At 46.5% G+C, this 12445-nt stretch overlaps 1 protein-coding gene across 1 annotated transcript; it reads right to left on the bottom strand.

Annotated features, from left to right (window-relative positions):
• Positions 1-8016: 8016 nt before the first annotated feature.
• Positions 8017-12062, bottom strand: LOC128135662 (cytoglobin-1-like). The gene is made up of 3 exons (XM_052774727.1): positions 11876-12062; positions 9608-9839; positions 8017-8371 (listed from the first exon to the last, which is right to left on the bottom strand). The coding sequence occupies exons 1-3, from the start codon at positions 11968-11970 to the stop codon at positions 8243-8245; spliced, it is 456 nt and encodes a 151-aa protein (XP_052630687.1). The 5' UTR covers positions 11971-12062; the 3' UTR covers positions 8017-8242.
• Between the last annotated feature and the right edge of the window lie 383 nt (positions 12063-12445).

The raw sequence follows: 12445 nt of genomic DNA, 5'->3' as shown, positions 1-12445 counted from the left end.
GCTGGCAGTGAAAGCTAAAACAGGAGCTTTACAACTCAGCAAGCGCTTGTGCCTGGCATGGCACATACACTCCACTTTGAATTCATGTCATTTTAAGCTCCTAAAGAAATACTGTAATAATGATGGCTAACTACTTCACACTTTTTATATTTACCCATTTGAAATATGAACATGAGTTTCTTCCCTGGGAATGTTTTATGATTTCCTGCATGGCCCAGCTGTGTGATGAATGTGAGCTACCAGTGTTTGTCCCTCTGGTATGAGCATGCTGTGTAAGTGCTTGTAACATCTGTTGTCACACCTGTGTTAATGGAATTCTAGTGGTGTGACAAAAGGTGAACAGTCATTTTTAGATACATCTTGCAGAGCAGAATTGCCAGTGAGTGGATAGCTAACTCCTTTGGAATTCCTCTCTGGAATTAAAAATATTCCAGAAATACTGAGGACCTGTCTCCCCCTGCGCCAGCAACTACAACTAGTGTATTGTAGAAAGTGGGGGGGTGGAGTTTGCATACTGTGATGAAAAGACTGCTTAGACTCCTTACTAGCAAATTCTGGATAATATGCCATTGATTTTACAAATGGCTTCAATTTAATTATGAAAGGGTGATTGGATTTGGGCCTTTGCTTGTTTGTAGGTTTTTGTGGGGCGGTGAGCTTCGTAGTATCCAAGTGTCAGACCAATGTTAAACAGCGAGAAGGTAAGTGTTACCTCTGGTTTCCTGATAAAATAATCTGAATTACATGCGGATGTATGTGCCTCATGTCCAAAATGAGGACGGGAGTGCAGTTAGGGAGAGAACTGAATTGAGGTGACTGGTGAAACATGCTTCTGAAGCAAGAGATCTGGAACGTCTATCAGCAAGGGAGACTGCTCTATTAGCTGTGCCCTTCCATCAGAACCAAGCTACCTCAGTTTCCAGCAGGCTGAAACTGTGGTATTCATCACCTGTATATTTCCTCCTGGACAGCTGAAGAGTGGTATTGACTGACATTGGTTTGCATGGTCAAAATGATTATGAAAGGGATCTGGGGGAAATAGCTCTCTATCCAGCTCTGCTGCATCATATAAGGGAAAGAGCTTTGACACGAATCAAATAGTACGGGCTTCGTTACTTGTGGTCTTTAATTTCCCTGTCTTCAGTAAACGGTTCAGCAATTGTTAAATCTCACTTCTGGTCTAGAACCAGATCAGAAATACAATGGTGAGATCATTCAGAAAGTCAAGCCCCTCAACCCACTAACGCAGATCAAATACGTCCTACAGGCATGGATGTAATAGCTTCATGTCACACTAAGTATCATCTGTCACTCTATAGTTAAGACTTCCCACACTGAGCCTGTTTGCCCAGCTCTTCTGCCTTCAGTTGCTTGTTTAGCCATAGATTCTTACGAGGTTGACAGAGCTGGAGGCGGCCTGCTAGACCCACAGGAAATCCCTGGGGGATGCTGCAGTGCAGTAATCTGTGTAGTGATCTGTCCTGCTGCTGCTACTTCACTAAGAGATCTCGCAGGTCTGCAGGTCCTTGAGAGGGCCTGAGATCTGCAAGTACTTGAGGCCATTACTATTTGAGGAAAATACCTTGCCTTTGCTGTAAGGAGGCTTACTGCAGCCTGGGAAGGGAATGGGCTTCTTGAGGGAACCGAAGGATGCTGTAGCTGAGCATCTCTCCTTTGAAATTTTGCTAATGCAGTTGTAGCTCCATAGCAATTTTTATCCGACTGCAGGTGTACAAATTGAGGAAAAGGAGTAGATAATTTCATTTATTTGAAGTGTTTGAAATGCAGTGAACCTGTAAGCGTTATTCCTGTATCTCGGAAGGCTCTCCCTCTGGATTAGTCAGGGGAGCATACAACAGAAGAACCTTAAGACGGTAAGCAGCTGGAGGATGGCACGTTGAGGTCCTCTCCTGAACATATGTGAGTTGCTTTTCCTGTTGGAGCAGGAGGAACCATACAGTAGAACAGTGACATTTCCGAGCAAAGAGGTGCTTGGCCTCATGCAGCCGTATCGCATTACCCATCAAGCTTGCCACTGAAGCTGGTGGAGGAGGCTGTTCCTATCAGTCCATCTTGCCTTTCGTCAGGTAGGGAATCTGGGATTTATCCTCCTGTTGCTATAACGCAAACCCTGGCCCTGGAGCCCATCTATCTGTCCAACCTATCTTGCACCAGTTAGTGCCTTTGACGCACCCTCCACCCTGCCCCCAGGGCAGCAGGAGAAAATAGGCGAACCAGCTCCCTAAGCCAATGCAAATGGATGATTGTGCAAACTCAAAATAGCCTTGGACACAGGGATTATGTATTTAGCTGAAGGGAGAATGGTAGCAACTTGTCTTAAAGACACCTGGGGCCGATGCAAGATCCTAAGGGCATGGGTGGGTACATCTGAACGAATTATTTTAGCTATAGGAACACAGTATCACAAGAACCTCCTGTGGTGCTGAAGATGACTCAGTGAGATGCGTGTGCTGCCTCCTCCAGGGCTGTTACTGATTCAAGCAGATTGCAGACGCAGTCAGCATTAAACAGTATAAATGCAGAATGAGCTACGCGCCAGAGGTGATGGCAGTGTGCAGGGTGTTGTGTAAGGGTCTGCAGCACCTGATAACCCCCCGGGTTTACTATTGTCCATCCCATATTTCTCATGCCACCTTCCTCAGTATAGTTGTCCTTCGTTCAGCAAACAATAGAGGTTAGTTTGTCCTGATGCAGTGGCTTATAAAAAGTGTTAATTCAATCTTCATTCAGTCCTGTGTGGTTCTTGCTTTTGGGGTTTTTTTTGCTTTGATCGCTTTTTTTCTATTTGCTGCTTCATAAATTCTTGCACCGTTACTGCTGATGCAATTCTTTAATTCTTCTCAGTAAGACCTAAGATCCATCTTTCACTGCAGCCTGCAAAACTGGGAAGCAGTGGACTGCTGGGCAGGAATTGTATCAGCAGCTGGAAATACAAGGGAAGAGAGGAAGAAATGTTTGTTTCTAGCCCAGGCTCTCCTCTTTATCCCTGCTTTCCTTTCTGTAGGCACATAATCAACAGTCAGCAGGCGATTAGAAAACTCTCTCATGACTTGCCTCTCCTGGCTCTGGCTTTTCACCTCCTGTTGCTGGGGAAACTGCAGTCCCAAATCGCTTCCCCAGGTTCTCGGTGGTGCTGTGCAGAGCACTGCAAGCAAGCAGTGACCTAGGAAATGCACCAGCAGGGAATCAGGATTAGCTAGCAACAAAGGAAGGCTGGACACGGGCAGGGTCAAAAAGGGCCTGAAGGATAGCAGGAACTGCTGTGTCTGTACAGCCCTTTCTCAGGCTGAAATGAGCTGACAAAAGCTGACTGTATTGATGCTGATGCTCAGTTAGGAGCACACAGGTTAGAAATCGTTCCTGGTGCTGGCTCAGAGAGGCTGCAAAGAAGGCAACTTTCGCAGCACTGGCCGTCAGGCATCGCCAGCATCAAAGGCCTGCTCAAGCCTCTGTGTATCCATCACTAGAAGGTGGTAAGTGGGTTGGGGACTTTGCATTGACCTACTGTAACTTCAAATTGCTGCCATCTTCCTGAGCTCAAACTGGTTTGCAACAGAGCAATGGGAGTAAAGAACTGCTGATTTCCAACAGGCTACGGCAACTGCTGCCTTGATGGTCGGTAGGACCATAATGCAGATGTCAGCTCCAATGTTCTTCCTTGTCCTAAAACTCTGACTCTGCTTGTAACCCTGTACAAAGCTCTGCTGGTTGCTCGTGCTAATGGGAAGTCTCAGCGCCATGTCGGGATCAGCCTGCTCTGCCTGATGGCAGCGGTCAGTGGCTGCCGAGTGTCCTTGGTGGACAGCCTGGGGAGGCTGGATCGAGATCAGCAGCACCCCTGCCACCAGCAGCATGCGCCTGATTTGTCTGCTCCCATGGAGTTGTGCGGGGGCAGGGGGGGGATGAAGCACCACGTTGCTGCCTGTGAGAGAGACACCACAGTGGTGCTTCCTCCTGGCGAAGTGCTTCCAGGGATGCCAGAAGCAGAAGCCTGGGCTCTCCAAAGCAACCATACAAAATATTCTTGCAGTACAACAGGACCGCCATTTCTACTGTCCACTGAGTAAGCAAATGATTCAGTCTAAGATGCAGCTGGCTCGCACCAGAAAAAGATCACTCCTGTGTGTCTCAGGCTTGTTTGATACTGACCATGTGCAACCTGACCACTATAACAGTGCCCTGAACTGGCTCAAACCCACCTCACTGCATAAGCCAAAAATGCTCTGGTATGGCATATAAGGTTAACTGAGCCTCAGTGATATTCTAATTACAAATATTCATTATCTCAGTATTAGCTTTAGCAAAGGTAAAGAAGAAAGGCATCTTCTCTAACATCCCCTTTTCCTAAACCAAGATATTGTAATGAAAGAAAAAAAAAGATTTTGCAATGTTGAAAACTGAGAAGTTTAGAATAGGTCTGGGGGCTTTTTTTGGTTTGGTTTGCAGCATGAGTCACACCTGTGCTTTTATGAGATGCCTGAGTGCCACGCCTGACAGATGGGTATTTGAATTCAGTGGCTGTTCTGTTCTTCCAGGGACCGCTGGCTCCTAGTGCCGATTCAGATGTTACAATTCACTTGTCGTATCTCAGTATGATCTTCCATAGGCAGCAGTCCTTTCTCATCATGCATTGTGCCATTGCAAGCCTTGTGGTACCTTCTGTTTAACAGGAAGGTGAATTGAAGTCTAATGGGGCTCCCCGGCTCCCCTCCAGCTCTAACAGAAGTGATTGCGCTGGCACTGAGCACGGGGTAGAAACATTGCTGTTCCCACCACGTTCCTGTCTGGGCTGTACCCTCACCACCTTCTACCCATCACCAGGTGTTTTAAACAGCATCTAGAAGAAGCCGCTACTCTTTCAGCGTAAAGCAACACCTCTGAGGGATATATCCATACCTATGCCCACAGCTCTACAGCAAAGGAGCTCAAGCAGCCCTTCACTTCAACAACCAATAACGCAAACGGCCTTCCAGCAGGAAGAGTGGATGCAAGGGAGGGTTTTCCTCTGGGCCCTGCTAGAAGGACTTCCTAGAAGCTTCCCCAAATCCTCTGCAAGGTCTCTAGTCCCATCTCTGGGCAGCCCCCAGGGTATCTGAGACAACCTCCCCCTCCTTGCTCACCTCGCTGAGCCTCTCTACTGCCCATGCTCCAGGCAGGGGCAGGAAGGCTGCTTGGCTCAGACTCTCTAGCAAGAAAATTATTAGGCCTAAATGACTCAACAGCTAGGTTAACTACTTCTGTAAAACACTCCATGTCATTTCAAATTGCCTCGGTATGTTCGTAGCCCTTGTCTCAGAGTGATTTGGTGATGCTGTCGCGCACCACCGGACTCTTGGATTTTACCCCAACATTGATTTGTATTTGCACAGGGATGCCTTGCAAATGCACCTTCCTCTGGGTAAGTTTCTCCTTTGTCACCACAGTGACTGAAGTTTTTCAAGGTAAATTTCTCTCATCTCTTTGCCTGTGATCCTTTATTTATTGTCTATTCCTTGTTCTTTTCCAAATCTGCCCCCATTGGAAGGTCTGAGTTCACTCAATGAAGTTGATGAACTGAATTTAAGTACATATGTGTTTTTGCAGTACTTAGGTAATATTTTGAATCAGGAAAGCATTTGGTTGTTTCTACAAGGTCAAGTTTTGCTTGTGGGGATGCTTTTTTTCTCCAGCAACATGACTGGCAAAGCACTTTGATTTTACTAGCCGAAGGGATAAACTTCCTCCATGAGCTCCCTCTCACTCCTTTTCCCCTTTCTCAATATTTTCCATGTGTTTGCACTGTTCTGGTTTAGGTCAGACACAAAGACAACTCCACGGCACTTAGCTGATTTAACCTGTCACGGGCACTTGTAATACTACCCGTGCTACGTCACAGGTTTGTTCTCTCACCAAGACCTTCCTGATGTCCCACAGCTGTAAGAAAACCATGAAGCTTGGTGTGAGGGCTTTGGTCCCACTCACTGGTGGTGCTCCACGGGAAATCTCTTCCTGCTACCTTTAGGTATGATGTTTCCTTTAGGTTTCTCTTCACAGGATCAAAGTTATCCCTAAGAATGCATACAGTATGTATAGTACCACGTATTTACCAGTTCGGTAAGTAAAGAGTATGTTCGGTTTGCCTCCCAGTTACGTGAATGTTGCTGTTTTGCCGAGGCATAGTGAGGCACAAGGAAAGTCAGGCAGGATTGTGGAGTGAGGCTACTGGAAAACTGGGAACTCAGCTCAGGTATCCTCAGTCTCAAGATGTCGTCTAATCTATGCTCTCTTGGGAAAGCTTCCTGCTGTCCTTTGAAATCTCAGATAAACAAACAAACAAAGGGCCATGTACTCCTAAACCACTCACATCACACAAATTCTTAAATTTTTATGTGTCCCCAGTTTGTAAATGGGTTTAAAAAATAACTCCCTCTTTACTTAAGCCTGAGTTCGGTTTGTTTCACATGCTTTGCTTTTGCTATGCCTCTCTCCATCACAGGAGCAGGAAACACAAGAGCTTTAAACCATTGGCCAGTGTTGTCAGGCCCCTGTCAGCCCAGGGTGTCTATGGCAATGACAAGCATGTCATTACAGCTAACCGTCGTCATGGCAAATAGTGCTCTTAATGTGCATTAAAGCAAGTAAATAAAAAGGGGAAATTACTTTAAGCTTTTCAGAGTGTTAACTACTTGTATGCCCTCAAAGGGATTTGAGACTATAAATATTTTTTTACAAGTCTTGTTCTTTTCTTACAATACTTGACGATGCTATGCAATATGCTTCCCCTTCTCCCTGAGCTGACTAAAACACCGAATCAAATAAAGCAGCCTGCCCCATCCTCCCTCTCCAGCAAGTTCATCTTCTGGACTTTGGGATTTCAGCATCCTTTGCCAAACAAATGGGAAGGGTGAGGAAAGCTACGCATCAAGTTGTGGACACAAGTGAAGGAGGACACGACGCAAGTGAAGGAGAATTCTGCATTTTTAGCTCTTTACAGAACTGTTGTTTCATGGTCAAGTGAAAAGCTTCCCTTCCCACTACCCAAGGAGCCTGATTACTGCAAGTGTGATGGGTGCCTGGGTGGGAGCTTGAGCTGGTGTTGGTAAACCCCCCCAGTACCACCAGCAACTGTGCACTGTAACCAGCTACCACTGCTGCACATCGCAAGTGCCTTTTCCATGCTACAAACGAGAGGACACATCTGCTTTCTCTGTGTTTATTGCGCTACACTGAAGCAAAACGGCATGTGGTTATTTGCAGTTATTAGCTGATTATTTCACCACGTCTAAGGAATTCAAGGAAAAGCAATTAAGTATTTCGGGACTCGATTACCACTGAAGGGAGGCGCAGGCTGTGTAACAGGACAGGATGAGGGCAATGCTGTAGAAATCCCACGCTGAGCTAAGCCCGCCACACTGCCCACTCAGTGAGGCAGCAACCTCCCTCAGCTGGATGCATTGCGAGTAGCACAGGAGCTAGTGAGCTCGATACCATTGCCCTCTCCTGGGTAAGTGGCTAGAGCAATTTGCTGGCAGTAGCACCGTGAAATCCACGCGCTGGAGATGTTAATCCCTGCCCAGAGGGACCCACTGGTGACCACGTTCAGTGTTGCCATCCCTTGCACTGAAAGCTACTCTGAGAAACCTCTCCCAAGGTTGGGGAACTCCGCTGGCTCATGCAGGATGGGACTTTCCCCGAGTCTTTCTCAGACATTAGTCTTTCCCATACACCACTCTCCTCACTGATTTAGTTCAAACACGAAACAACACCCGTGCCTCTTAAATAATGACCTCTACAAAGTCCCTGGAGATGCTTCAAAATGGTCTCCTGCTCATCATTCATGAGGATGGAGAGGTGGTAGCCGAGATAAAGAGCTGCTGGTGCCTCTCTGGGCTGGTGCTGCTGGAAGGAGCAAGTCTTTCTCTTAGGAATAGCAAGCTTAAAGTCATTGTCTTAAAATGTAGTCTTCAAGGACAGTGGCCAGAGGAACCCACCTGGAGCACTGAAGCTGCAAAGCACATCAGGATTTGTTGGTTGGCTTTGATGTATCTGCAGGTTTTATTTAGCTGTAGAAACTCAGTTTGCTAAGGAAATTATTGACGTTGATATCTACATTATATAAGCCTTTTTCTTGGTTTTTTTGGTTTTTTTTTTTACTTTTTCATTCTTCCAACTATGTCTGGAGGCCCAAAAGCAGCAAATCAGTGCTGGTGAGATGTTTGAAGAGCCTGGAGGTTGCACATTCTCACCAACCCACCTCTTTGTAGACGTTGTTCAGGTGAGTGCAGATTTCATTGGTCACCTTCTCAAAGGAAGCTTTGCAGTCTCCGCCAAATTTCTCCTCCATCAGTTGCAAGATAATGTCACAGATAATCTAAACAAGGAGAAGGGAAGAAACAACCAGTGTGAACTTTCCTCCACATTAGAAGCATAAGAACAAAATATATATTTTTAGTTGGGATTCTTGGAGGGCGGAAAGGGGTACAAGAAAAATTCAGCACCATATAGCATGCAGAGCTTGTAATAGGTCATGGAAAATTAGGTACATTATAGAATTCAACAAAAAATGTAGTCACTGCTGCTGGTTTCTTCAGCTATCCTGTATCTAGTTAATGTTGACTGCACCCATCACTCACCTAGACAGCTGTATAGGACCAGTTCACTTGGTCCATCTACAGCAATCCTCCTGACAGTGGACAGTCCCAAATGTTTAAGGCCACGAGGAGCCCCATGTTGGACACCTATGGAATACATGGCTTGGGGGATAAGTTTCTTCCTAATCTTTCCTGCTTGTTAGCTATCTAGCACTCTGTAGCAATGATGGTTTGTTTGTCTTTACAGTCACTAGGTAGCTGGTATACTTTGAAATGTCAACTCCTTTTCTGTGCAGCATTATTTTGTGTGCGTCTTTACCCTGAAAAAGTCTTTTCAGGATCTCTCCAGGCAGAAATCCTCACTTATTCTGCTACTTATTGAAAATTGGGCCCGCTGCTTGGGAAATCACCTTCCTGGTGCCCGAGTGACATTTGCCAAAAGGTGCCTCTTTTTTTTTGCATTTTGTGCTGCGTAAGGCAGACAAAATAGTTATAAATGGACTCTGCTAGTGACCTTAGGTGGACTTGGGCAAGTCATTTGATCCTGTATTTATTATCTGTGTTTGTTTAGTGATGGCAATGCTGTTATGATTGTTGCTCAATAACAGCTGGTTTAGTTGTCCCAGAAAAGCTCAGTTCCTGTTACTAGAGAAAAATGGACATCAAGGACTGAAGTCCAGTGTTAAGCTGCTTTTCTGTGTCTTGTTATTAAATGACAAGCATGGGAATCATGTTGCACTGAGAAAACCCACTACAACTCATGGGCAGCTCTGCAGCTCCCACCTGAGCAGACCTGCCTGCATCACATCAGCTGCATAGCCGCCTTCCCAACAGATGCCAGATCTCTCATTCCTGCTATCTTCTGCCATCAACCATCTCACCTTCCACCATCTCTGCTCTCTGAAGCATATATATATTTATATATACAAAGCCTGTTTTCCTCAGTTCTACCCCTCAAAGGGGAAGACATCCTCTCATCACAATTACACCCCCTGGGAAGAGGGCTGCTGGCTCACCCTAAAGTTTTTGGGGTCAATCTTCAGCTGCGTGGCATGTTTCTTGCCGAGTGGGTTCAATATCCCAAGAAAAGCCTCGGAGTTGTCCAAGTGTTGCACCATGTCATTGATGGCAGTGAAAACCCTCTTGCCATGGCCCCTGACCTGATCCGACTGTTTCATCTCTTCGGCGGAGTCCATGCCTTTGAAGTGTGTGAAGTAGGACTTGGTGTCTGGGTGCTCGGTAAACATCCTGTTGAGAAACGAGAGACGTCCTAATTTGTGGACCAAGGCATCAATGCAGATATGGCTTCATGTTCCAGGCCCTGTCTTATGCATTTATCACCCTTTTTTGTTCTCTTTATTAGAACAGACACCTCTTTCCCCTGCATTTCTTGGTTCTCCTTTGCCCTTCCCATCTGTGCACAGCCCCTGTGCCTTCAGCAGCCTGTCCCCTCCCTCGCCTCTCCCCAGAGCACTTCCCTTTGCTCACTCTGCCTTAAAACCTACCTAGCCTGAATTTATTCCACTGCTTCTAAAGTAAATGCTTCCTCAGTGTTGACTCAGTGTTAGGTAGAGATAAAATCCACAGAGAAGTGGGAGTGTGTTCACACAGGGTGAGCGTGACAGCACAGTATTCCCAAAGATGTCCTGGACAGCAGATATGTTCACCGTGCCCTTGGTAGGTGTTTTCATGGAGAAACCCTACTATTGGTTTTGTTAATTAACCCCTTCCTAGAGTCCATCCCAAAGCTTTCTTACTGCCTGTGATGGATTGTTGTTTGAGTACTGGGTACTGCTCATTTCATTTATTCAAAAGTAACACAATTCAATGCTACGCATAAAGGAATTGCCTGTTATAATACATCAATTGCAGTCATCTTCATTAAGCTCTTAAAAAAGTGGTTTCCTCCATTGTGTAAGCCAGTTATCCACCTGAAATAGCAATAGCAAATTCCAGATTGCATTTCACAGAGTCACAGAACGGTTGGGCTTCAAGGGATCTCTGGAGGTCATCTGGTCCAAACTCCCTGGTTAAGCCGGTTGCCCAGGACCATGTCCAGACAGCTTTTGGATACAGACTCTACAACCTATCAGGGGAACCTGTGCCAGTGCTCAGTCACCCTCCCAGTGAAGAAGTGTCTGCTGATGTTCAGAGGGAAACTTCTGTCTGTCGGTTTGTGCCCGTTGCCTCTGGTCCTGTCACTGGGCACCACTGAGAAGAGCCTGGCTCTGTCTTCTTTGCACCCTCCCTTCAGGTTTTTATATGCGTAGATAAGATCCCCCCACCCCGAGCCTTCTCTTCTCCACACCGAACAGCCCCAGCTCTCTCAGCCTCTCCTCACAGGAGAGATGCTCCAGTCCCTTCATCATCTTTGTGGCCCTTCGTTTTACTCTTTCCAGTATGTCCATGTCTCTCTTGTACTGGGGACCCCAGAATTTCTCTAAAGGGAGGGCTGGGGGTGTAGGACACTAAGGCAAAACCCTGGAGTAAACTACCCCAGCGAGCCAAGCCACTGGATGCTACTAGCATTTTATTGCTGCGTTTCTGACCCTAACTGCCCTCAGGTTGCGCAGACTGCAGAAGGAAAGAGCAGTGCATATCGCTTTTTGAGGCTGATCCATGCACAAGATGTGATATACAAGAAAGCCAGAGGGATTGGTAAAGGTATGATAACCAGAAATAGTATTTGGACTGATCAGTGCGTATGGAGGTGATGTAAGTCCCAGCTGAGAGAGGGATATGTGAAAGGTGAATAGAAGAAGATTCTGTCTCATAGAAGAAGCTTCTGTCTTATAGAAGAAGAGGAAAACAGACTGAAAACTAAGAGAGGAAAGCCAACAGGAAGGGTACAATACAATGAAACAGATGGGCTCTGGACTGGAAAGGCTGAAAGAGAATCAGAAGAAAAATATTGAGGACATGCAAGTTAAAAAAAACCCAAAACATTAAAGATGTTTAGAGGTAAAGGGGAAGAGGGAAATAGGGCCCATGTTTTGTTCCCATTCTCTTTCATACCACACTTCCTTTTCTTTACCTTAAATGGGTGAAGAAATTGTTCTCGTCTCTTCTTCCTTTCCCACCCCCTTCCCTTTTACTTTTCTTCGTGTGGATCTCTCCTCTTCCCCGTTTCCTCCCTGTGGTGGGATGAACCACAGCAAATCAAAATGTTCCCAGCAAGGGCTGCGTGAAAAACATCAAGACGTGCTCCTAGGTGGTAACTCCATCCTTCTTGCTGTTCCTCCTTCAACCCTCTGGGGTAGCAGCGGGATGGGCTCTATCCTTACCTGACCAGCACGGTTGTCCCATTGTCCTCAGCATCCACATACATCTTCTCCCAGGCGCCGCGGGCACTTTGCACCTCTGCTTCAGAGAACGACATGGTGGAGGAGACGTTGGCAACGAAGGGTGCAGCAGGAGGGAGAAGGACAGGGAGGTCCTGGTGGGATGGTTCTGCTCCAGTTCTCTCCTTGGGGCTCTCTAAATACTGCCCTGGGGATTTAAGAGATCTTGAATGGAGTCTTTGTCTCTGTTCCCCTTGGACACATTTCTGCAGGCTTTAGCGCTGCCTAATCACTTTTAATCAGGAAAGAAACTAACCACATGAGGAGGGAGGACTAGCATTCTCGTCATGGCATCAGGTGCCAGAGCAAAGATCTCGCTGTCTGAGGAGAGAAGGGAAAAAAGGGAGTTTTCAGTGGGGAAGAAAAATATCAGGTCTCCTCCCCTCTCACCCCTGCCAAGGCCAGTGCTTGGCTTCTCTTTTCTGAAGGCGATCCTTGCCCAAGCACTGATTTTCCTGGTTTGCTCCCAAGACCACTGCTGTGCTGTGGGCGCCATGGTGCCCTGCTGTCCCC

Source organism: Harpia harpyja, chromosome 23 (genome assembly GCF_026419915.1).
Source record: "Harpia harpyja isolate bHarHar1 chromosome 23, bHarHar1 primary haplotype, whole genome shotgun sequence".
Taxonomy (NCBI): Eukaryota; Metazoa; Chordata; class Aves; order Accipitriformes; family Accipitridae; genus Harpia; species Harpia harpyja.
Note: the sequence above shows the minus strand (reverse complement) of the source record. Positions and strands in the feature narration are given on the sequence as shown.